This window comes from Microcebus murinus, chromosome 13, assembly GCF_040939455.1.
Source record: "Microcebus murinus isolate Inina chromosome 13, M.murinus_Inina_mat1.0, whole genome shotgun sequence".
NCBI lineage: Eukaryota > Metazoa > Chordata > Mammalia > Primates > Cheirogaleidae > Microcebus > Microcebus murinus.
In genome coordinates, this window is record NC_134116.1 from 36,551,166 (window position 1) to 36,578,859 (window position 27,694).

Here is a 27,694-nt window from a genome sequence, read left to right on the forward strand (position 1 = left end):
TTGATGATAGCCCATAATAGGAAATTAGCAAATTAGATGTTAAACTGAATTTAACAGTGAAATTTATCCTTTTCTAAAATAATTGCCAAACCTGAGTTTTACTTCATATACTTGTGACATTGTTGAAGTACAGTACTTGTGGGAGTTTATGTCAGAACCCATGAAGAGTCAATCCTGTTATGGGCCTTTGATGCATTTACTGATTTTTTTCATTGTGAAATGTAACATTTCATATCATTGCTTAATTGTTGACTCAACCTTCAAAAAGAGTATATGCTACTTTTTAAATCCCCAAACCTGCCAGATGGTGATAGGTACCTTGAGTCTTCTAGTTTTTGATCTCAATGATAAGGTCAGGGTCCTAATAATTACAGCAAAACTACTATTTGTCTTTGTTAAAACTGAGGTGATAATTCTTTTCTTATTAACAAGAAATATTATGCTGTTTTATTATTACCATCAGTATTTAGAGAATAATTTTTTTTTTAAGTACAATATAAGGTGAACTCAAAATTTCTATGACTAGAAAATGAAGTGACTCAAGGAACTTGATACTTGGGGTTCAGAACAAAGAAAACAAAATTACACATAAAGAACCAAGTTATTTATAAGGGGAAGTTTTATAGTAAACAAATAACATTGACTTCAAATGGGCACTGGAGAAATATCCTGAATTTCTAAATTATTTTTAATATTATCCTCTTTACCTTTATGATACTCAAAAAAGAATCAAAATTTAATGGAGATAAATTTAATAATTGATTGTCTTATTTCTTAAAATAAGCATGATTATTTTATTTTTAAGAAACAATATTTCTTAAAAGAGCATGATTATTTAAATCCCTATTTTTTAAAAGTCACTCAATTTTTTTCCTTTTGTGCATAGACATCAGTGTATCTGTATGGATTGCTTCCCTTTCTTAAACTGAACAATACAAATCTTTTTAAAAACCAACTATAACTTTATCAAAATATGTTTAAACATGAGCAGATTTTGTAAAAATTTCATGTATAGAGCAAATGTCTCTAACCACAGCTTCATTTCTTTATTAATTTAACAATAACCTTGTTTTAGACTTTAATTTCAAAAAGTGTTTCTTCTTTTTCACTCTGAATCATACCTAGGAATCCAGTTTCTCTAGGCTTTGTAACATATTGAAAAGACTTCAAGGCCATTTGGCGTCAAACTCTTTTTCAGGAGTTTGTCCTTATACCTCTAACATCTTATCTTACAAGTGTCCTTGTAGTTTTTCACATTTCTGAGTGCTTCCGCTTAAAGGTGGTATTGTGATTTCCTACTCCTGTATCCCTCTGCTGAACCTAGTCTTCACATATTTTAGCAGGTGGGCCAGGAGACTACTCCTACATTGGCTGGTTGAATTTCCCTTGAATTAACTCTTCCATTCAGAAGCTACCACTTTTGTATTTCTTCTCTTTAAGAAGAGAAGTATATTGCCCTTCTAACTGATATTTCAGTGATAGCTGCAGACTGTGTATTATATGAGATTTAAATAGCGTAAGAATTTGTAGCACGTTGCACCTTTTGGGGTTTATAGATTTCTTCAACAGGAAGGATGCTTAAAAATAATTAAGAATTTAACAGATGGTTTTATGACATGTATATCACTGTCTCTTCATCCACTCCTCCTAGTCTCTCTTGAACCCACTGCATTTGAGCTTCAGTTCCTATCCACAGGAACTACTCTAGTTAGTCTGTGACTTTTGTGTTGCCAAATTCAATTGTCAATTCTAAGATCTCATTTTACTTGATCTATCAATAGTATGTAACAGAGATGATCTCTCTTTCTTCCTAGAAATACACTCATTTACCTGCTGGGTATTTCCTACCTCACTGACTACTCATTTCTAGTCTCCTTCCTGCATCCTCATCTAAGATTCTATATTCCCAGGAATGTCCCAGAGCTTTGGTTTCTTCTAGGCATCATTCCCTAAGTCGTCATTATCCAGTCATGGACTATCACCCAACATCTGTATGCTTATGACTCCCGAGTTTACCAGCACTTGATATAGTATGTACTTACTTGTTCATACTCTCTCCTTTCACTTGAATATAAGTTCCATGAGAGCAGGGGCTTTGTTTTTGTTCATCATTGTATCTCCAATGCCTAGAATAATGTCTGACACATAATACATACTCAGTACCTTACATTGAATGACTTCTTAATTTATGAGTCATTCATCTTAATCTTGGCCATAATAGTGAATCAGACAAAAACAGTACTTTTATTTTTGAGAAAAGTATGTGTTGTATCTAGTTTTTTATTTCAATAATAGTAAGAAAATTATCTCATCACCCAAATTTATTTCAGCTCAACTGATTAATTTTATTTTAATTGCTATGGGTTAAAATTTTAAATACAGCGATTTTGTTTTTAGCTTACTGCTTTTAAAAAGACTATACATTAAAGGTTCTGTTAATTCTTTGAAAAAAGATAAATTATTTGATATTAAGTCCTTCATTTTCTACATGGTAAATCATTGGTGTGTAACGTTTTCCAGTGACTTGTAAATTTTCTTTGCTTTGTATTATGAGACTTTTTATAAATAAAATTTGATATCAGAAATAGAAACTATAAAACAAACATTAAATACTGGAGTTAGTACTAACATTTTCACTGAAGATAGACTCAGAAAAGTAGCCAAACATAAATGTCAACTTAGGTCCATTCTGAGATATATTCTGGAATATCACAGTAATGGGTCCATTCAGAAAACCAAATGACCCCCCCCAAAAGAAAGAAAACCTAGTGACAATAGGTTAAACTGTAAATAATATTTCTTTATCTTCCACTATAAAAATTACTTATAAACCTTTATTTATAAGTAAATGAGTACCACATTAAAGAAAAGTGAGCTAAAGAAGTATTAGCCTAAAAAGAAATGTTCAAATTTGATTTAATCAGAGGCATGAGCCTTACTTTTAAGTCAACACATTTGGATATATTAATATATATCATTAATCTAAATTAATTAATTTGACCTTTGTTTTCAGCTTTAAAGAAACATAAACTTGTTGAAAAATTTAGCAGAATATAAACTTTTTAAAATAGCAGTTTATAGTTGAATACCATGTGAAATGCTTTGTTTTGCTTGTGTTCTCTGCTAAATTTTTTTTTCCATTGAATCTGTGCTGCTTCTTTGCCAATGTTTTTCACTGTAGAATCTCCATCTCGCAACCTTGCTTCTCGTGAGCGCATTTACAAAAATTATGGTGTAGCTGGGCCTGCCTCTGCTCTCTCATCTCTGTCTCACAAACTGAAGGGTGGGTATACATGCATTCATGGATGGGCCATTTTTAATGAACATAGGAAGTGTCAGTAAAGAAATTTAAGTTCACCTCAGTCATTTTCATCCCATTCCATTTTTTTAATTGAAGTGTATCATTTTATTTAAAATTGTATATGTTTGGGGTAATTTATGATGTTCCTATTCAATATACTATAGGTTATCTAATTGTTATGCATGTTTTTTATATCTGTAGGTTAAATATTACTCTTATTTAATTTTAAACCTTTATGAAATCTTAAAAAATAAAATAGGTATAGAAAAAGAAATGCCTAATTGGGGGAATTTTTAAAATCATTATTATCAGAAAAAGATGATATATGTATATAGCATAAAGCATATTGTTATCTATAAGAATATAATAACATATGTGACAATTTAGTTGTAGAACTTACTATTATGTAATGTAAAAATCATTTTTACTGTTTTAGCTTTTTATAAGAAACATTTTGATAATTAAAGTATTTTGGTTTAATTTAGTTATTAGGACTCATATATAAACCTACCTATCCTGTCCAGCATGAATCTTTCTTACAGTATTTTCTTAATGACTTAGTTTTTATATTTTCAACTTAGAAATGTTTAAACTATTGACAATTGACAAAATTTCACACAATTCAAAAATATGCTTTTTGTATTTTAAATTACTGTAGACACCTACTCAAATATCTTTGTCTTAAGGTAATATTTAAACTTTTAAAATCCTATGTTTTAAGAAAATTTTATCAAAAAGAAATTTTGTAGCAATGCCTAATATATTGCATAAGTTTTTTAATTTTGAATTTCAATTTAAGAAAATTAATTACTAATTTTCTTTTTTCTTAGAAATGAGTAAAACAATTATATATTTCTCTTTTGTACAATTGACATTGTAAAATAAATATACAAATAGGAAATATAAAGTATAGTAAACAGTATTGTATAACCTGATCTATATAACATATATCAAGTATTATGTTTAGTGGCATATAGTTTCATGTGTCCTGATACATACTATGTATTATGACATTCATACTATAGTTTTTGTGGTATATTATAGTATGGTATCATATAACCTGATAATTTATGATTTTAGCATGAAAAAAGTCATATGGGGTCATTTAGTAAATGAATACATTTAACATGTTTAGTAACATTTAATTTGTTCAAATGTGCTAAATTTCTGTTTTGTCCTGCATTGTTTTTTATTCAGGATTCCTTTGAGGTTAGAAAAATTTTTGTGTATTATCAGTTAAATGTACATATTATAAACATAATCATTAAACTAAATTAAGAGATGAATGTAAAAGTATTATGTATAATCTGAAGATTTTTAATGGAGGTTGTTTATATTTATTGATATTTCGAGTAGCCACAACATGACAATTGTTAGTAATATTTAGTAATAATTACATGCTACAAAAAATTTGAAACCCAAATAAAGAAGATAAACATTAATTAGTATATGAGCTTAACAAATTTAACATAGTCTTTTAAAAAAATAAATGAAACATATTTTAGAAAAGTAAATTTTTTTAAAAGGATGTAATTATGATTTGATACATCAGGAATACTTCTGCCATTATTATACACTTGAACTCAAGCAGATAACTAGGTATTGCCACTTACAGATCTTAAGAAAATATTCACCACTACTAGAGGTACAGAAATAAGGTATATAGATGCCTATGCTTTCTGACACTCTCTATATAACAAACTTTTTTGCTCATATATGACAAGTGAAGTTCTGCTATTTGACAGGTTCCATTGTTAGCCAAGCACAGAGGATCTTCTTATTATAAGGAAATACCTACCCTTGTGAGTGCGTATGCTCCTAGGATTAGATGCAGCACCAGTATGCATTTACGGTATCTTTGCATGCAGCAGATGTGCAAGTCATCCATTAGGACACATCTGAGATGGGTAGTAGACAATCTTTGTCAGGAACCCTTCCCATTGTGTTTGGAATCCTAAAACAAGTTGTCCTTTTTTATAAAGTAGAAAGAAAACCTCTTTCAGTCCACAAATTGATTTTTTGGATAGAGGGGTACCAAATATAAAAGGTTTACTACTTATTTGTCAAGATTCCCCATTCTGTCTGGTTCAGCTTCTGAAATAAATGTTTTGATAAAGGCAGTAAAAATGTTTCCAGCTCTCAGATTAATAACAAAAATTTGAGAATGTGACACTTCAAACATCACATACTCAAAATTAATAACCATAACTAGGCTGATGTTTAATTCTACCAAATATAATTTGTTTATAAAATTTCCACTATGCTTTACTAGGTTAATAAGGTAAAATGGGCAGCAGTTTCTTAAACTACTCTTGGGACAATTTGAGAGTACTTATTTATCAAGAGTGCATCTGTTTATCTGTACTTTCCCAATAGAACATCAATATTTAAAATTTTGTATTTTGGGTTTTTCCCACTAATTTTTCCCCAAAGTTAGCCCAGTCTTTTGTACTACATTTATAAAAAAGAGCATATATATGATAAAGGAAAATTGTGATAGAATAATAAAGAATTGTAAGAAACTGAAGAGCATTATGTACAATATAGTTGCTTTTATTCATCCAAAGAACAAGAATAATTATCCTAAACATTGACATGTTGCAATTAAAATATTTAGTTCATCAATGTGCCCTGAACAGGCTACTTGCCATACTCTATTATTTTACTACAGGAGTTCAAGACCAGTCTGAGCAAAAGCAAGACCCTGTCTCTATTAAAAAAAATAGAAAGAAATTAGCTGGAAAACTAAAAATATATAGAAAAAATTAGTTGGATATAGTGGCACAACTACTTGGGAGGCTGAAGCAGAAGGATTGCTTGAGCCCTGTAGCTTGAGGTTTCTGTGAGCTAGATTGACACCTCGGCACTCTAGCTGGGGCAACAGAGTGAGACTCTGTCTCTAAAAAATAAAAATGACAGCTGTCACCTCTGCCCTTTGGCCTTCGGAGCAATAATTGTAAAAAGTGGATTCTTAGAGAATCTGAAAGTTGGGAATAGGAAAAAAAAAATTAAGAAAATAGGAATTGATTACTCATTCGACAAATAGTTATTGAGCACCTACTGTATTCCAAGACCCATTCTTGACATATAGGTAGAGAGTAGCAGACAAAAATAACTGCCCTTGAGGACTTCCTACGAGAAGAGAAGATTCTACAGCACTATTATCCTGAGCTATAGATAACTAGAGTATGACTATACATACTTACATGCACAAGCAAAAAAACATTTTCCTACATCATCCAAATTTGTTCACATCATCTTTCTTAAGAGAAAAAAAGAAAAACTTGCAATTCTAGCCAGTTAACAAATGCATCTCAATTTCCTAGAAATCCTTTTTCAAAAAATGAAAGTACTTCTCGCAAGGTTTACGAGTTTTTAGTTTTTCACACTACTTGAATCCCTTCAGTTAGATTGCTTTTCTCTTAATGACTAATTAATACCACTTGCATTAAGAATAGGCATTTTCATTTTAAGGAGGAAAGGTAAATTTTGTGACCCTTACTGGGGACAAAGACAACCTGGCTCTAATGTCTCAGAGGAAGGCATAAAATAGTAGGAAAGAGAGACACTGAATGAAGGCCAGGGTGCCAAAGACAAATGTTATCCATGCAGAAGTGCTTTGCCTTAGAATGAGGAGTTTATTCTTTTCTGTCATTCTCCTAACTCCTTGTTTTGAGCGCCCATAATTCAGACTTGCACTACTTACTCTGAGGATCCTGCCATTACTCATGTTTCCAAGGGAACACAAGCTCTGAGTTCTAACCCACTAAGCTTATGAACTTTTGGAATACAGCCTGTTTGTAATTAATAGACTGGGGAGGAGGAGATGGGTAAATTCACACCTAGCAGGTACAATCCACACCATCTGGGTGATGGACACACTTATAACTTTGACTCAAACTGTACAAAAGTAATTCATGTAACCAAACCATTTGTACCCCCATAATCTGAAATTTAAAAAAAACAAAAAGATTAATAGACTGCCTGAATTACATATAATTAAATAATAGCTTTAGGACATTCATCTGTTAATTATAAATTATTCTGATCCAGTCACTAAAATAGAGTGTCTCCTAAGCAGCTCTTTATTAGCCTAATTGTATTTTTTTCACACTTGAAAATGATAGACACATTTATGTACAGAATCAGTTTTCTAATTCAAAAAATCTTCTACCATTACTCTAAGGATGTGAGGCATCAGTCTACTTGAAATTTAGTTCTACTTCATAATTAAAATATGTATGTTTTCATAATTTCTTATTTAAAAAATAAGTTTATCTTTTTCTAGTCCCTCACTGAATTTAAATTCTAATTAGTTATTGTATTAGGGGTGAGGTTCAGATATCACTGATAATTCATACTAGTACATAGATAATATTTGTTTAGTCTGTTTTACATTCATGAAAATAATTTTTAGTGGTAACGGTTGTGTGATGATAAAATAGAAATTTTGTGAGAACCACTTGCCCTTCTTTCCCTTATTCTTGAAGTATTATTGTCTATGAAAAACAATATAAATTTTGTAGCTATGCTTTTCATTTCAGTGTTTACTGGTTAGATTGTCAGTTATAATTTTATTAACAAGTATCATTATGAAATGGACCATACAGGTGACCGAGGAACTATCTCAACATCTTCTAGACCAGCCTCTACATCAGGAAAATCAGAACTGTCCTCTAAACACAGCAGATCACTTAAACCTGATGGACGTATGAGCCGGACTACTGCTGACCAGAAAAAGCCAAGGGGTACAGAAAGTTTATCTGCTAGTGAATCCCTCATGTTAAAATCTGACGCTGCAAAGTTGAGGTCAGATTCCCATAGTAGGTCATTGTCCCCCAACCATAACACCTTGCAGACACTGAAATCTGAGGGGAGGATGTCTTCTAGCTTTAGAGCTGAATCCCCAGGACCAGGTTCTCGGTCATCGTCTCCTAAGCCAAAGACTCTCCCCACCAATAGGTCCAGCCCATCAGGCGCTAGTTCTCCACGCTCCTCCTCACCACATGATAAAAATCTACCTCAAAAAAGCACTGCTCCTGCTAAGACAAAACTTGATCCTCCTCGGGAACGTTCCAAATCAGACTCTTACACACTTGATCCAGACACCCTCCGCAAGAAGAAAATGCCCCTCACAGAACCGTTAAGGGGACGGTCAACATCACCAAAACCAAAATCAGTACCAAAGGATTCTAAAGATTCTCCTGGATCTGAAAATAGAGCCCCATCTCCCCATGTGGTACAGGAAAACCTTCACAGTGAGGTGGTTGAAGTGTGCACATCAAGTACTTTAAAAACAAATAGTCTAACAGACAGTACTTGTGATGAAAGTAGTGAATTTAAGAGTGTGGATGAAGGTTCAAATAAAGTTCATTTCAGCATAGGAAAAGCACCACTGAAAGATGAACAGGAAATGAGAGCATCCCCTAAAATAAGTCGAAAATGTGCTAATAGGCACACCAGGCCAAAAAAAGAAAAATCTAGTTTTCTTTTCAAAGGAGATGGATCCAAATCTTTAGAGCCAGCCAAGCAAGCCATGTCTCCTTCTGTGGCTGAGTGCGCCAGAGCTGTCTTTGCCTCTTTCCTGTGGCATGAAGGCATAGTACATGATGCAATGGCTTGTTCTTCTTTCCTGAAATTTAATCCTGAACTTTCCAAAGAACATGCTCCTATAAGGAGTAGTTTAAATAGCCAACAGCCTACAGAGGAAAAAGAAACCAAGTTAAAAAATAGACACTCATTGGAAATATCATCTGCACTGAATATGTTTAATATTGCACCTCATGGACCAGATATATCCAAGATGGGTAGCATCAACAAAAATAAGGTGTTGTCCATGCTTAAGGAACCGCCTCTGCATGAAAAGTGTGAGGATGGGAAAACCGAAGCCACTTTTGAAATGTCTATGCATCACACAATGAAGTCTAAATCTCCACTTCCCTTAACTTTACAACATTTAGTGGCTTTTTGGGAAGACATCTCTTTGGCTACAATCAAAGCTGCTTCCCAGAATATGATTTTTCCAAGTCCTGGTTCCTGTGCTGTGCTTAAAAAGAAAGAGTGTGAAAAAGAGAATAAGAAGGCCAAAAAGGAAAAAAAGAAAAAAGAAAAGGCAGAAGTTAGGCCCAGGGGTAATTTGTTTGGAGAGATGGCGCAGCTGGCAGTCGGAGGACCAGAGAAAGACACCATCTGTGAGCTGTGTGGAGAGTCACATCCTTACCCGGTGACCTATCACATGAGACAAGCTCACCCAGGTAAACGATAACTGTTGAACATATATGTAAGTACTCTTTTCTTTAATGAACTAGGTCACATCTATCTTGAGCTGTTCTATGAATTATGTAACATGTAGAGAAAACTATTTCCTAGAATTTATCGTATAATGTCATTTTTAAAGTACATTATCAATATAGGTTTTGTGAAAAACAAGTAAAGAAATTCTAATAGTATAATGGTCAGGCAATTTTGTACTATTTCATTTTAATGTAGCACATTTTGAAATATTGTTTATTTTTTAAAATATGTGTTACCCAAAGGGTGCCATTAATAAGGCTTTTACACAATGGAAATAATGGCATGTCTATATATACAGGGCAGATGCCAGTATTAAGTCTCCTATGGTTTTAGTGTTTTCCTGTTCAAAATTGCAAATTAAATTAAACTATACTGATTTCTTTGGGCATTTTCCTGTGGAAAAGATATCAATTGTTTTATCAAAAGATTACATTTTAGGTAAATGTAAGGGATTTCTATAACATTGACTAGTATTCCAAAATTCACCTAATATAAACATGATTAAATTTTTTCTTTTTGTACATATCGTACCTTATATGTTTAATAAATTTGTGATTCCTGAAAATATGTCATTCTTACAGAATATTTTATACTTGGGTGATTTTATTGAATTCTTAAGTATATCTACATGTACCCATATCCTATATTTCTTTTAATCTGCCTGTGTAGAAATAAAGTATTTCTAATGTTTGGAGCATCATTTAATTGATTGCTTTTTGGTCAAACAAGCTATTTCTTTGATACAGATAATGGCCTGAAAAAAAGATCAGATACTTGCTTTGGCATTTTGCTTACATAAAGAAGGTAAATCTGTCATTAATGTATGAGTAGTAAGGATCAAATTATTAAGGACACTTACAATGTTAAATGTTTCTTTTTGCTGTTATTTCAAGGTTGTGGCCGGTATGCGGGTGGACAAGGTTACAATAGCATTGGGCATTTTTGTGGAGGATGGGCTGGTAACTGTGGTGATGGTGGCATAGGAGGAAGCACTTGGTATCTGGTATGTGACCGCTGTAGAGAAAAATACCTCCGTGAAAAACAGGCTGCTGCAAGGGAGAAGGTATTTTTACTTCATTCTGTAAATATACTGTATACAGTATACTGTAAATGATAAGATATGGATATACCTTATAAAAATCAGATTATGATATCAGATAATTCCACATAGTTGATATTAAAGATCAGCTTTTATAACAGAAATAATACGTAAATTTAATATTTGTACTAGGTCAGCAATTTTTAATTAAAAAATAAATTATATATTGGGATAATACAAAACAACTAACCTATGTTACATATCCCTTATTGACAAATGTTTGTCATGTAATTCTTTATTATTAATTGTCTGTTATTCTACACGTATACATATCTATTCCCATTTACCTTCTCTCTCTCTCTTTACTCTTTATTGGCTCCTTTTTTCCTCCTATATCTTCTCTCTCTTTTCCTTAATTGCTCGTTATATTGTAGAACTCATGGAAACTCAAGATCATTCACATTTGTAGCACACATAACTAAAAAATTTTGTTGAACATACACATGCAGGGATTACTTTCTCTTTTTCAAAAAGAATTACATTTAGATTTAACTAGTTAGGTTTTAAATTTTTCCAAGGAAAGAAAAATATAGTGTTTTGTGTTCGGTATAAAACATTTTCAGTCATCTCAGGATGAACTTGAACTGAATGTTGTTTTTGAACATCTCTCATTTTAAAATAATTTTGCAAGTGTTTAATAACTTATATTAGGAACTCAAAATACTTAGCTTAAGAAATTAAGGATTTTAATATAAGCAGGGAAAGATCACTTCAATTTTTTTTGGCCAGGTCAAACAATCTAGAAGAAAACCAATGCAAGTCAAGACCCCTCGTGCCTTGCCCACCATGGAAGCTCACCAGGTGATTAAAGCCAATGCACTCTTCCTGCTGTCCCTGAGCAGTGCAGCAGAACCAAGCATTCTGTGTTACCATCCTGCAAAACCATTCCAATCACAGCTGCCCAGCGTGAAAGAGGGCATCTCTGAGGATCTTCCCGTGAAAATGCCTTGTCTCTACCTGCAGACATTAGCTAGGTAATAAAACTTTGTTATTGTTTTCATCACCTTTGGATTAACAGCTACTATTGATTAATATCAGAGGGTAGTTCAGTATTCCCTCTGAATACCCACACTACATTAGATACTGTGTACAATAAAGAAACCTCTAGAAGTTTATTTTCTGAGCTGCCATGACTGACATGACTGCTAGGGTACACACTTTATGGGAGTAGGTATTTTAAAAAATCATGAAAATACTTTTGTTAATTTATATTATTATTAATACCAAATATGTCTTAGAAAGTAAGACTAGCTATCTTTTATTCTTTGGTATGCTGGCTTCAGTCTGTTAATAGTGTGAAATGCTGAAGTAGAAAGAAACTGATGTTTCCTATAGCAGTCTTTTATTTTTTTTTTTATTCATTCTGTTAGCATTTAAATGAGTACCAACTGGGTACCAGCTTTGTAGTAGGCCCTGAAGACACCAAGATGAATATAATAAAATCCTAGCTTACATGTACTTACACTCTGGTGGGAAGTCAGGCATGTCAATGAAACACTTAAAATGTCATGTGAAGAGTACTCTAATAGAAATATGTATATAGGATGCTATTAGAGCATAAAAGATGGAAAAGACCTGAATCTTCCCAGAGGGGTAACAGGATCTTTAAAGAATAAATAAAAGTTTGTCAGGCAGATAACAGAAGGAAAGCAATTTCTGGCTGAGTAACCCAAGTGAATGAAGACACAACTGAAATCTCATTACATATTTAAGGAATCACAGGCTTGTTAAAGCACTGTCTGCTGGGGAAATACGTGAAAATGTTGCTCAAAGTTGTTAGCTAGGTGACGTGGGCCCTGTGGCCCATGCCAAGGTTCTATTTTATCCCATAGGCAGAGGAAACAGTGGAAGAATTTTAAACAGGGAAATGTATGAACTGGTTTGCAATTTAAAAGGTCACCCTATGGAATGTGGAAGCTGGATAAAGTACATGATTCAAGATGGAGCGAAGCCTCTTAATAGTTTTCTATTTTTCTACATTGAACTTGGATGGTGCAGCCTATACTTTCACATATTATGAATTGACGCTCCAAAACAGCCTTTAATGAGCCAAATTTAGATTTTTTTCATCAGCCAACAAATGAAGATTTCTAGATATCACCTGCTGGCATGGCTTGCCAACCAGCCATTCCATTTTAGAAAGTGTTGTCCTCTTTGTACAGCAAAGTTTGTGTGGTTTTTAAAAATTTTATACTTACTATTGTAGTAAAATGAATAAGAAACAAAAATAAAAATGTGAGACTAAGTACATTTGAGACCAAGGTGGAAATCATCAGGATGCCAAATGCAACAAATCTTTAGCTTCAATCAAACCACTCAGTGGACTTAGATTAGTAACCTTTTGTTCCAGTTTGAAAAGGAAAGAATCGAATTGTAAAGCATGTTAAAAAAATGCTAATATAGCATTATTATAGATTTTATATTTTTGGCTCTCTGGGAAATGGACACCCCTCTAACCCATGGAACATTTCATATATCTAATATTTTTTATGTATGCCTCATATATTTTCTATCCAAAAAAGTGACTGCCTGTATTTTAGTAGTCCATGCAAGAAGTGATATGAGCCTGAACCAAGGCTATGATGATAGGCAATGAGAAGAGACAGTCATTGTGAGAGAGAATCTAATATCATGGGTTTGAGTGATGGTGATGGTTGAGCGCTAAGCCTACTACAACCTTGGAAATATTTTAGCTTAAACATCTGGATAGTTGGCAGGATCATTCACCAAAGCACTGGAAGATGGAAAAGTTTTCAGAAGGAAAAAAACAATGAGTTTAATTTTGGATTTGAAATGTTTGTGGTACCTGGAATATCTATGTATAGAATTATCAGACTTTAATTCTCACCTGCCTACATCTATGACTACTTTAATACTTCACCTTTAATTATAGATTTACATGTGCTGCATTTCCTGTTATGAAGGACATTAAAAATGGAGAGGATCTATCTGTATTGCCCTCATACTTTAAGTTATTGGGTTTGATTTAATGCAGGCATCATCATGAGAATTTTGTGGGCTATCAAGATGACAACCTATTCCAGGATGAAATGAGATATCTACGGTCAACATCTGTACCTGCCCCATACATATCAGTAACTCCAGATGCAAGTCCTAATGTATTTGAAGAGCCAGAGAGCAATATGAAGTCTATGCCACCAAGGTATTTTAGTTCTCTCCTTTCTGTTGAATAGCCAGTGTTTGGTGGAAGAAAGACTTTGAACTAGAAAAGAGTTCTAGAAGTTCTAAAAGTTCTATATCCTTCCATCTGAGGAAAGAGTTTGAGTCAGCTCTGCTAACTTTTAGAGCAGTAAGGAAAAGTGTACTACATGTATGAATAAGAGAAGGTCCTTGGAGGGAGATAGACTAGTTGGAGAGAAAAGTTTAATCAAGTAACAAAGATTACATTATACGATATTATTTTATTTAATGCTATAGTAAATTGTAATAGGGAAAGGTTACTTTGAATTTTCATGGGAGAAGTAGCACTGAAAATAAATCTTAAACTTCTTGGATTATTACAATGCCTCCTCACTTAGGTGTGATAGTATCAGAGAAAAGAGTTTTGTGAACACTGAATAGAAACATGCTAATATAATGCGTAAGAAAATAGAATACCACTGAAACTTTTTGAGAGAAAGAATGACATGATAAAAATGCAAAGATAGTCAATTGAGAAGCTGATAAATCTAATCAAATATGTCAGCTAGGTGGGTAGAATTAGATTCTGTTGGCAATTGTTATGAAAAAGACAGGGATAAAGGAGATATTTTATAGGAAAAAATTAATGTGGCTTGTTGAATAACTGGATAATGAAAAAGATAAGTTTAAGTTGACATCAAGATCTTAGGCATGAATAACTGAACATGATACCATTGGAAAGGAAGACATCTGCAGAATGAAAAGAGAATGTGCCTGTTAGATATGCCACCATGTTAATACCATGCAGTTTTAATTATCAACTGGTATAATATATACTGTAATAAGTTTAATAGAACTTATATTTCCAAACGAGTATTTTTTTCATTAAAAATGCCTGCAAATTTCCCCTCCAACTGTATAGATTACTTATCAGAATTTTTTAAAGATATTATTGATGTTTTATCCAAAGAACATAGTGCAGCCTTTTATATCTTAAAAAAGTAATAAAGTGTCTCAAAAGGAGATAGACTTTTTAAAAAGAGTTAGAAGCCATTTAAGACAAGTCTAAGTATAATTCATAAGGTTATTAGTCTTTAGGATCAAAATTAAGTAGCATGAACTTTTGAGTAAAATGGTGAAATGAAGCTGTATCAGAAAATTTCCCATCCCAAGTACCTAGTGAAGTTTTAGAAAACAGCAAAAATCAAGGAAAATATTTACCAGCTCCAGCTATACAAGCTGTCATAAATTTCCAGAAGTGGTGGCCATGTATTAGAGAAACAGAAGATTCTGATGTACTTCTGCATCACCCCTAAAACCATACCGAGAAATTAAACACCTTCCAGTTTGGAAAGCAGTATATTAAAAAAGTGAGTGGAAACCCCAGGAAAAATCAAGGTAGAATCCTCTAGTATAGAATCCCCTAGTATCATCACTAGAGGCGCAGCAGAAAATGGCAGTCTTCTAGGGAATCTTGTTTTCCACAGCTTCATGCTGAAGCAGTGCAACCATCTATACCACCACAGAAATGAGAAATGCTCCCAACTAGGTAGAGTGATCCCTGGCATAGAATATTAAGTAAAATCTCTCTGTCTCTGAGAGGAGAATAAAACTGTCAAATATGGTAGGAAAGGAAGTCTAGGGAAATCCACCCATACCTTATCAGAACAAACAGAAGAGCTAAACAGAGCTGTCTACTTTAAGAACTAACAAAATGAAAAGAAATAGTATGTCATACAAAAATCAGATGAAAAACACAATCTGGAAGAAAAGTCACCTCAAGGAAAAGAAGAAAATTCAGTACTGAAGAAATTTCAGTACTGTGTAGTACTGAAAACCTTGATGATTTTATAAATTTAATAAAACAAAAGCTCAAATATGAGACTAAGATAAAAAGCAGAATATTAGTAAAAAGATACATTCCAGAGCTAAGAGGACAGACTGAAGACCCAGTCAACACCATTATAAAACTAATAAATTAATTAGAAAAGTTTAGAGCAATAAATTGAATTACTGACATAAAGGAATGGTTTGAGATAATCACAATGAGTAAAGAGAAAAAGGACAAAGATATTATAACAATTAGATCAAAGATAACAGGTATGGAAAACACGACAATCCAAGATAAGAAAATAACTGGTATCTTCATAGTAGAAAAGCCAACAAATATAACAAAAAGTTTATATAAAGCTATTATTAAAATTTTTTAAGTACTGAATTTTCAGATTGAAAGAAAATTTTTGTAACAGGTGACTGAAAGAAATGTCATGAGTTATTGAAACTCCAGTAAAAAAAATAAGAATTTTTCAAGTATATGAGAAGAGAAAAACAAGTCATCTCGCTAAAGGAAAGTTAGGGTGAATTGAAGCTTCTGTATGACAACTTTGAACGAAAGAAAAAAGATGAAATAGTATCTCTAAAGCTTCAAAAGAAAGAAAATATTACCGTGGAAGTTTTTATCCAGTATAAGTCAGACATACTCAAATATAAAAAAAAAATCTTAAGAACATTATTACATGTGCCTATATTGTAATTTTTTTCGAAAAGCACTGTGATACCACAAAGTTTATGATTATGAGTTAATCAAATGAACCAAATAATTAATGAAAAGCATGTTTAGAAAACTATATAGTATATAGTAAAAATATAATGGAACCAGAGCACGTAAGTATAATGCTCACAACATCATACAGAAACTATGACCCAAGTATTTTATATTCCACCAGGTTGAAACATTCTTAAGCATACAATAATTCATGGAATGTGGCATCTTTGAGCTATTGAAAAAATATGTCAATAAACTCAAGCTGTTAAAAAAGATAATAATGAATACATTAAATCAGTGGTTCTCAACCAGAGGTGATTTTTACCTCTCCACTGATATCTGAAAATGTTTGAAAACATTTATTTTGGCATAACTGGGCTAATTCACTGGCATCCTACTGGGTAGAGGCCCCGGGGTGTTGCTAAACATCCTACAGTGTATAAGATAGAGCCCCCACAAGAAGGAATTATCTGTCTCAACATAGTCAGGGTTAAGTTAGTGATGGTCACATTCGATTCCTTCTTTGGGTTTTCTTGTATTGCTTGATTTTTTTCACAAGCATTATTATTTTTATAAGAGAAGTTTTTTTAAATTATGTAATGATTTTTTTTTTTTCAAGTTAGTAAAAAAACTTCTTCTGAAAGCTGAACAAATGCCTGGGCTTTGTAGTAACACCATATGTAAAGTGAATTAAATTAATGTATTCCTATACTCTGGTCATTCTAGAATGAAACTGCCCAAACTGTGACATCCAGCTACATTTACCCTATTCAGTTATGTACAGAATTTATAGTCTCTTCAAACAAGAATATACATTAAGTTTGGAGAGGTGGTGAGTAAAGAAAATACCCAGGGAATTAGCCACTTACTAGAAAATGTATAAGCTTTACTGAGAGACATAGGGTTTCAAGCCTGATTTGAATGATGAAAAAGTACTCCAGAACCCAAGGTAAGCAAAAAATATCTCAATTTGGAATGAGGTAACAAAAAAAACTCTTAAAAAGAATAGTTTGTAAATTTGTCTTAGAGAAATAAGGAAGGGAAGGTATTTATGTTTCTTATACAATGTCTCAATAAAGGAAATTGTATAGCCATCATGATAACTTTTTAAAGATTTTTTAATGTTGCTATAGTAAATAGAAAAACTGTTAGTTTACTTAAGCCTGAATGGAAATCACTGTGTTCTTACATAGAATGTAAGTATAATACTGATGCCCAAATCAGTTTGTTACCTCTAATTACACTTTGATGTGGCCATGCTCTAAAAATACCACGCATGTACCAAAAGAAAAATAAACCAAGTTTCACTTTCTGTTTTATTAGGTTTCCACATGTACATATCCATTTCTTTCTATTTGGTGCACTTGCGATTAGATATTTGCCTGTTTTTTCTGAATACCATGTCGTGTGAGTTCCACCCCAGTACTTTTGATTCTGAAAGGAGCTTAGAATATTTGATGCCTTTCATTCTTTTTCATTTAAAATGCAAAGTAGATTTAAGAAAACCATAAGTTTTAGAATATAGTTCTGAAATCAATCAAAATGTTACTGTATTTGAAATGATGAAATTATGATTTAAAGAGAGAGTGTCAAGTTAACTTTGAGTTTGTTTCTCCACATGAAATATAGATTCACATATTTGCCTGTATCATTATAAGATATGTATAGTTACGTTTAATTTACTTTTTCTTCTAAGTTTTTGTCTCTCATCTTGTTCTAACTGCAGTTTGGAAACCAGTCCCATAACTGATACTGATCTCGCAAAGAGAACTGTCTTCCAAAGATCATACTCAGTTGTTGCTTCTGAATATGATAAACAACACTCCATTTTACCTGCAAGAGTTAAAGCCATTCCTAGAAGAAGAGTTAACAGTGGAGATACTGGTAAGTATAAAGATAACAAAGAAGATTGAGCGATCTAATTACTAAAAATAAAAAAGCAGCTGGGTGTAGTAGCTCATGCTTATAATTCTAGCACTTTGGAAGACCAATACGGAGGATCACTTGAGGTCAGGAGTTTGAGACCAGCCTGAGCAAGAGCGTGACCCTGTCTCTAAAAAAACTACAAAAATTAGCTGGGCATGGTGATGCATGCCTGTAGTCCCAACTGTTAGGGAGGCTGAGGCAGGAGGATTTCTTGAGCCCAGAAGATTGAGGTTGCAGTAACTAGCTATGATGACACTGCTACACTCTAACCCAGGCAAAACAGTGAGACCATGTCTCAAAAAAAGGTGGGGGGGGGGTTCATTTGTAGATAATTTTTAAAATTTAATTTTGGAAGAGAAAAGAATAGAATAATTTATAATAGACATTCTTTCTGTGTGACAGTTATAAGTGTGCCTCTCAAGTTAAATTTTGTGTATCAGTTGAAGAGACATCCAGAGATCAGTGATTGCTCAAGAATAAATTGACTTTTACAATCTTACTTATTAGGTATTTAAGCCAGACATTGAGACCATTATCTCTTCCACTAAACTCAGTGGACCAACAGTTCCACTGACTTACACATCACAGTTATCTTCCCACCCTCAATAGAAGCTTATAACTTTGAAATCACCGTCACTCTGAGTGGATAATAAAACTTTGGGAATATGAGTAGTTCTTAATCAGTAAAGAAAATTTACATAATTTGGACAAATTGGATATCAGCAGCCCCAAATTGAGGCTATTGGGATTCCACCTCAAGAATAATAAAAGAAACCCAAGAAAAAAATAATATGATGATGATTTATTTTATTAAAATGAAGATTTGGCCTAAAAATTATAGCTAGATGATTTTGTACCTTATTATTGAAGATCTTTAAGGAAAATACTATTGAGCTCCCCCCAGCAATTTATAGGTTCATTCATCAAATAAATATTTTTGAGCTTTTATTGAGACACCTTTGTTATAAAACAGTCTTTTAGAAAATGATGAGGTGAAATATACTTTCCATTTAGAGAAAATTTAAATCACTTAGCTTTCAGAGTATTTTAGAAAGCATGAACTTTGGATTTAGCCCTGGATTCAAAATCCCCCCTCTACAATGTAATGGCTGTATGATATTAGGAGAGTAAAATATTTCATCTTTTTGAGCCTGGTTTGTTCCTTAGCCAAAGATGAAATTGTTATAATTTGTGTTGCAAATAAAAGGGCTCTAAAGCAAATTAGATATTATTTTCATTATTATCTTAAATATATATGTACTGCCTATGAAAATTAATAATTTTCCTTTTTTTTTAATAGAAGTTGGTTCTTCCCTCTTGAGACATCCATCTCCTGAGCTTTCTCGGCTAATCTCAGCCCACAGCTCTCTTTCCAAAGGAGAACGAAATTTCCAGTGGCCAGTTTTAGCTTTTGTTATACAGCATCATGATCTAGAAGGTCTTGAAATAGCAATGAAACAGGCCTTAAGGAAATCTGCTTGTCGAGTTTTTGCTATGGAGGTACGAATATATTAATGGAGTTACTAATTCATTGATTATAAAAATTGTGTGATGGTTCTATTTAATTATGCCACTTATTTACCAACAGAAATTACATCAAATTAAAAGGCATAAACCAATCAAAAGTATCATGTACACATCAAAATTAAACTCTAAAGTTTATGAATATAAACGAATTTAGAATTTTACATTTAAGTACTCTAAAGAAATTTATTTCTGCATTGCTTTATTATTTAAAAGATTTTTGTACTCAGAATGTTATTTTATTAGGATAAAATGAGAAAATAATCATATAAAAAAGACATAAATTTACCAGTAATAACTTCTCTGGACCTCCGTTCTCTAAAAAATAAGATCGTTATATATCACAGGTCTGTATGTAGTAAATCTTTATGCTTTATCATGAATGTGATAACCTACCACTTCATCGATGGGAATGATATAAATATATTTAAATAAATGGTAGCTTGGATAGAGCTTGAGAAATATTCTGTGTTCATCCTAAATGCAAGTTAGGAAAAAAATATACTTGAGTAAATTAATATTAAGAAGAATTTTCAACATAAAAACCAACTTGAAAAAGTATTTCGGTATTGTGTTTTATAAATATTATTTTCCCTCTTATTTTTATTTTTAATAAAAACAAAATTATTATTTCAAGTTCAAATTATTATTTCAAGTGTGTTTTCAGTGAAATGAAGATCAGATTTTCCAGTATCTTTCCTTGTAACTCTGAGCCCATGGAGGTACTTCGTTTCTGAGTAAGAAAAGCTCTACATTTTCTTTTTATCTTGGACTCATTCATTTACCCATCGTTTATTCAGGCTTTCAACTGGCTTCTGTGTAATGTCATCCAAACCACTTCTCTTCATGATATTCTATGGCATTTTGTGGCATCACTGACTCCTGCTCCAGTGGAACCAGAAGAGGAGGAGGATGAGGAAAATAAAACAAACAAAGAAAATTCAGAACAAGTAAGTCAGATTTTTGTTTCTTTTAATTGTCACTGTTTTTAAAGAAACTGAGTGATACACCTTCAGATAGTACAATAGTTTGCATGAAATCATTTATAGATTATCAAGCAAGAAGACCATTTTAATGCTGTGAGCAAAGTATTAACTATATTTGGTGAAAGTTTCATCTCCAGCAAAGATGCTGATAGTCACATCTGATTTTTCATTAAACATTATTGTCATAAAGCAATCAACTGGAAAATATATACTATTACAGCACAATATATGACATAAACAGAGTGGCATTTTCAGCATTGCTATAAGATACTCAATGGTAAAAATGATACTGTTTAGGTACATGAAATACTAAAATGTTTGTTTGGCTAGACAGGATCTGGTTTCTATAGGAGGCAGCTTATATAATGGAAAAAGCATTGAACTAGGATACTGCCAGCCTGAGTTCCAGCTGTATTTCTACCTCAGTGTAGTTGTATGACTTATGGGCTTCAGTTTCCATATCTGTAAAGAGTAACCTAGCTTACTCCCAAGCACTCTAAAATTGTATGAATGGCATTTTATGATTAATTAAAAAATTAATTTATGATTAATTTCCAAAATGTCTAAAATGAAGGGTAAAATGAGGCATAACACTTATCTCATTGGAAAAGATAGACAAAATGGAAGAGAGGTAGTATTTGCAGAGTTAATACTTAAGAATTTCCCAAAATTGATTACAGATAACTGTTCACTGAGTCAAGAAGCCCAATGAACCCTAAGTAGAATAAATAAAAATCATGGTGGGCAAATCATAGTGAGTTAGCTGAACACAAAAACAAAGAGAAGATCTTTTAAGCAGCCACGGGGGGGCGGGGGGGATTACCTTTCAAAGAAGGAACAATGAGAATAATAGCTTGATTTTCAGTGGCAACTTAAAAGACTAACTTAAAAGACTGAATTTTTATTAAAAAAAATACTTGTCACTTGGTATTTTCAGTGTGCTCAGAGAAAGTAACCATCAACCCTGTGAAGAGTATTTGAAGAATAGCAACAAAACAAAGGCAGTGTTAGAATAAATACTGAGAGAGTGCACTGCACATAGACTGTCACCAAAGGAAATTCTAATGTACTTTAGATATAACAAATGATCTTTAGATGCAAGATCTGAGAAGCATGATGCAATGAGAGAAAAGAAAGTGTAAATAATGTGAGTGTATCTTAAAAAACATAGACTATGTAAAAAGAAATGATGTATCGTGGTAATGATGTTTAAAATCTCTGTCGTATTATACTGCAAGAGCCTCTACATCAGGAGTCAGGTGATCAGTGTTAGTGCTCAGGAGGTGGATAAAGGTTTTGATTAGCTTTAGGCTAGGATAAGTTAAATATGTGTAACTACACAAAGAATAGAAATGGGGTGTGATTTCCAAATGGAATGAGAAAAATAATCAACTGTATAGAAGACTGAAAAAAAGAAAGAAAATAAAAATTATGGTACAAATAAAAGTACAAAATAACATATTAGAACTAAATCCAAATAAAAATATGGAGGACTAAGTCTTTCATTTTAAACAGCAGCCCTCACTCTTTTTGGCACCAGGGACTGGTTTCATGGAAGAAAGTTTTTCCATGGACAGAGGGGGCCAGGGCGGGGTGGCACAGTGATGGGGGAATGGTTCAAGATGATTCAAGCGCATTACATTTATTGTGCACTTTATTTCTATTATTATTACATTATCATATATAATGAGATAATTATACAACTCGCCATAATGCAGAATCAGTGGGAGCCCTGAGCTTGTTTTCCTGCAACTAGATGGTCCCATGTGGGGGTGATAAAAGACAGTGACACCCGAAGTGTATTGCTTATGTCCAGTCTACTCTGTAATATCCTTTTGGTTGCTGTTACTGCAAAAAACCCTGCTTCGCAAAGATAGGATGTTGGAAACGGAAGCAGGCTTTTTAATGCTTTTGTGGCAATCTCAGGATATCCCACTTTGACTTTAATTCAGAACTCACGGAGATTCAAAGTTGTCTCAAATGTACTTTTAACCCTTTGCACTCGAATGTCAAGTGTGGATAATGTCGAGTGGATAATGAGAAAAAAGCAAGCGAGTGCAAAGGGTTAAGGCCATCAGCATTTGTGATCTCAAGCAGTTGATCGTCTTCTAGCTTGTTGGCAGTCTTAGAGTCTTCTGCTGTCTCATCATTGGGCTTTCCACCTTTTCAAAGAAGCTCTCCAGGGACATTTATTTTTTACTCATTTTTGCTAGGGTTAGCTTGTGGACTTTCCAAAACTGTGACCAAGACAAGTGTGCAGTGTGGGAAAGAGGCACTGACAAAAGTGGTAAATAAAATAATGGGCAAGCCATGCATGGACTAAAATAAGTGTTGGATTCTGACTTAAAGCCTGCCACCAGATGCAGCTGTACAATTGAAGTAAGATGCTCACTTGCCACTATATAGCCTGCTACAAGATGCAGCTTAATTGTCACTTGCCACTCACTGACAGGGTTTTGGTATGAGTCTTCAAGCAATTGATTTGTTATGGTCTCTGTACAGTCAAACCTCTCTGCTAATGATAATATGCATTTGTAGCCGCTCCCCAGCACTAGCATCACTGCTGCGGCTCCACCTCAGATCATCAGGCATTAGATTCTCATAAGGAGCATGCAATCTAGATCCTTCGCACACACAATTTACAGTAGGGTTCACCCTCCTATTAGAATCTAATGGCACTGCTGATCTGACACAAGGCAGAGCTCAGGCAGTATGCAAGCAGTGGGGAGCAGATATAAATACAGATGAAAGGATGCTTCCTTTGCTTGTCCACTGCTCACCTCCTGCTGTGTGGCCCCATTCCTAACAGGCCACCACAGCCAGGGGGTTGGGGACTGTAGATTTAAAAGACAAAAGCTGTCAAATAGATTGAAAAAAACAAGTACTAGATGGTGTTCATAAGTATCACATGTAAAACATAAGGATATAGAATGATTAAAAGTAGGAAATTAGAAAAGATATACTGGATAAATACCAACATAAGTTGGTGTAGCTATTTTTAACATCAGAAAACAGTAGACTTTAAGACAGAATTGTTGATAAAGAGCTTATCTACAAAATGATAAAAGATGAATTCTGGATATGTATTGTTAATATATACCTAATAATGTAACCTTAAAAATGTAAGTAACAATTGGCAGACTGCAAGGAAAAATAGAACACTCCGCAAATAGAACATGAACTTGCCTCACTCATGTAACAGCTATCTGTTTCTGCATAACCACCCCCAAAATTCACTGGACTGAAACACTTGTTTATTTTCTCACAGTCTGTGGGTTGGCAATTTAGGTGGGGCTCAAATGACAGGAATAGCACATTTCTGTTTCAGGTACATAGTGCGATTCAAGTGGTACCCCCTGATCCCTTATCCTCCAGAAGCCTGGCCTGGGTGTGTTCACATGCTAACAGCATACAAGAAAGCAAGCACAGGAGCTGCAAAGCCAAAGGGCCTAGGCTAAACTCAGACTTCTGTTAGGCCTCTGCCTCTGCCACCTTCTGTTAGCAATGCAATTGACAAGGCTGACCAAATTCAGAGACTGGAGAAATAAACTCTACCTCTTGATGGGAGGAGCTACAAAGAATTTGTGACCATTTTGTGCAGTACTACAACGGTCTTCTCAGTACTGGATAGATCAGGCAAACTAAAAGAATTAGGAAGTAAATAGATTTGAATGAATGAAAGTCTTGATTTAATGGAATCTACAAAACATTGCATCCAACCATTCACATTCTTTTCAGAGACACAGAATGTCTATGAAAATGACCACTTACTGGACACATAAAGCAAATTTCAACAATCTTCTAATAATTGGTTTCCTTCTTACCATGACCTCTGTGTTTATTGCTAGTAGGTTAGAAATAGATAACAAAATGATAAAAGAACAACATATTCATGTGGAAATTAAGGAAAACACTTCCAAATAAATTGTATCAAAAAAGAATCATAATAGAAAATATTTTAAACTGAATGACAAAAAAATACAACATCTCAAAACTTGTTGTTTGACAGAGTTCTAAATATGGCCATGATGAAATACTGGTATTAATTCTCACAGTGAAAAACAAAAAGCTGGACAAAATATGTGAAACAATCATGTATAGATTATGGGTAGCGGCCAATAGTGAACACATGTTATTTTTTCATATAAAAATATACAAAAAAAACATATTTGCCATATAGACATATGTACACATGTGTACACATTTGGATTTGCTATATTAATAGATCTGTGAGTACTTTAGAATTGATACATGTATATGGGGTATCCATTTGCTTGCTGATTTCAGTTGTAAGTAACTATATTGCTTTTCCCCTAAATGTAATGTAGGCATAATTAATTAATCTTACTATATGTTTTGTGTCTGGTTTGGTTTTGTTCTTTACATTTCTGTTACACATTATCTTTAAAGTATACATAATACTTTTAGGTATGTGTAATATTTTTTTGTGAGGGAAGTTCCTTTCAGCACACAAGCTAATAAACTTGCTTTCAATTTCCGTCTTAGGAGAAAGATACAAGAGTATGTGAACATCCACTCTCAGACATAGTGATTGCAGGTGAAGCCGCTCATCCTTTGCCGCATACATTTCACCGCCTACTTCAGACCATCTCCGACCTTATGATGTCTCTCCCCAGTGGCAGTTCATTACAACAAATGGCTCTAAGGTAATTTTGTATCAAAGTATGCTAGGTACATTGGAAAAGAGATTTTATGGAGTATTCAAAGTATGAAATGCTCAAAAATATCTCTTCAGTTAGATACAAAGAATCCCTACATTATGTAAATGTCTAACATTCTGACTTACTGTCATAAGTTAGAATTGTCCTTCCTCTTAGTTCATACCTATTCTCTTATGTAAAATGTGTATAATACACTTCTTAGTGCTCTAAACTGTCACATTCTATGATAATCTCTCTCTTACTGTCCCTATTCTTCTACCGCAAATCGTTTACATGTCCAAAAAAGGAAGAGGGAAAATGAAATCCAAAAACCAAAATAAAGATTAAAGAATCTTAAAGAAAATGGAGCCTAGGTCTATGTAGCTAATTCTAAAACTACCTTAAGGAACCTCACATAATTTTAAGTTGGAATCTGTTGAGAATTTAGCATTGCTTTTACATTGTGAACTTTGTTATTGGATCCACATGCTAGGCTACTGATAAAATAAAACCTCAGTTGATTTATGTAAGAAATAGGTTGATGAAATGATTGGACTTTCCACGTCCCTGATGATAAGACCAGTAGAAAGGAGGGTTTTTTCTCCTCCTCACAAGATTTTTGAAGTGCAAGATGCATTATACCCTGATGAATTACTATGGAATCGTAAGACTAATACATTTTAGAGGCTTTTATAGTTGGTGTAACACTTGTGCACACAATAAATTCATTATCTTTTTTGCTTTTGTAGCCTTCATCTTCATGTGTCTAATTTTTCTATATTTAAAATGAGTAAACTTCCCTTAGAACTTACTTTGTTCCAAAAAAATTCCTTTATTTCTCAGAAAAAAAGCAATGATTTTATTCCCTGAATTTTTAAAATTTCAATTTTTTACTAGAAAGCATTAAGATTTCTTGAGATACTAGCTACAGAGGACTTTTCCAAGAGTTCCTTAGATATTCCTGGAAATAATTATTTCATATATTGCCTTTTTAGATGCTGGAGTCTGAAATTCAAGCAATCTGATCACCAGTTTCTCCACCAGAGCAATGTGTTTCACCACATTAACAATATTTTGTCAAAATCAGATGATGGCGATAGTGAAGAGAGTTTTAGCATCAGTATACAGTCTGGCTTTGAAGCTATGAGTCAAGTGAGTCATTTAACAATTATTGTCCTGGTTATCCTGTTAGTTAATAGTAAACAATGTGTTAAAGGAGAAACTACAAGTTACTAAAAAATGATTTGATTCCGTTTTACACTATTTCTTATCTCATGTCTGTTTATCATCATAAATTTCCTTTTGTGTATCTTAAGCACTTATATTTGTTTCTGACAGGAATTATGCATAGTAATGTGCTTAAAGGATTTAACCAGTATTGTTGACATAAAAACTTCAAGCCGACCTGCGATGATTGGCAGTTTGACAGATGGCTCCACAGAAACCTTTTGGGAATCAGGAGATGAAGACAAAAACAAAACTAAGAACATCACCATCAACTGTGTAAAAGGAATCAATGCCCGCTATGTATCTGTTCATGTGGACAATTCCCGAGATCTTGGGGTAAGAAAGGAAACTTAATTTATAGCTCATTCGTTCTTTTCAGACCTTTAATAATCATGCACTCTCATTTCTGAGTTTAGCAAAAAGATTTATCACCTGGAACTTCACCAACCAAATAGCATTTTTATATTCCCCAAATAAATCTTAAATCTAAAAATAGGTTAATATGATTGGAAGCACTATGAAACACTATGGAATACCAATTCTGAAAAGAGGTCTGATTATAAATATACCATGGCTACAGCTAAGCAATATGAAAGTCTGCTGTATAATTTCCTTTCTTCATGTCCTTGTTTAACCTGTTCCTTTGGCCTAGAAATCCTCCCCTTAAACTCTTCTTATCATATTCTCCCAAGATCTCTAAGACTCAGCAGAGAAATTCCCTCTGAGTAACTTCTTTATAAAAATTACTCTTTCCTTTCAATTGGGTTCTTTTTTGTATTGTTGTAATGACATTTAGTGTACTTTTACCTGTAGTGTAATTAGCCTTAAGTTTCTACTTCTTAACACCCAGTCCTCAAGGGGATAAAAAAAAAATGTTTCTGGACTATCTCAAATAATTATAATTTATTTATATTCTTTCTAGTCTAGTCTGTCTACATGTTTCAACTGAATCAAGCACCCTTTTATAAAAGGCACAAAAAAAAGGAAAAA

General features: G+C 33.3%; 1 protein-coding gene across 12 annotated transcripts in view; it reads left to right on the forward strand.

Annotated features, from left to right (window-relative positions):
- Positions 1 to 27,694, forward strand: part of MYCBP2 (MYC binding protein 2) — a 261,302-nt gene that overhangs the window by 207,294 nt on the left and 26,314 nt on the right. For all 12 annotated transcript variants that reach the window (XM_076009352.1, XM_076009354.1, XM_076009358.1 and 9 more), the window contains 10 exons: positions 7,912 to 9,555; positions 10,489 to 10,658; positions 11,424 to 11,668; positions 13,690 to 13,857; positions 18,107 to 18,264; positions 19,607 to 19,806; positions 20,631 to 20,780; positions 25,323 to 25,483; positions 26,473 to 26,629; positions 26,816 to 27,040. In XM_076009352.1, the coding sequence (XP_075865467.1) occupies positions 7,912 to 9,555; positions 10,489 to 10,658; positions 11,424 to 11,668; positions 13,690 to 13,857; positions 18,107 to 18,264; positions 19,607 to 19,806; positions 20,631 to 20,780; positions 25,323 to 25,483; positions 26,473 to 26,629; positions 26,816 to 27,040 (3,278 nt within the window). The remainder of the gene's footprint in view (positions 1 to 7,911; positions 9,556 to 10,488; positions 10,659 to 11,423; positions 11,669 to 13,689; positions 13,858 to 18,106; positions 18,265 to 19,606; positions 19,807 to 20,630; positions 20,781 to 25,322; positions 25,484 to 26,472; positions 26,630 to 26,815; positions 27,041 to 27,694) is intronic.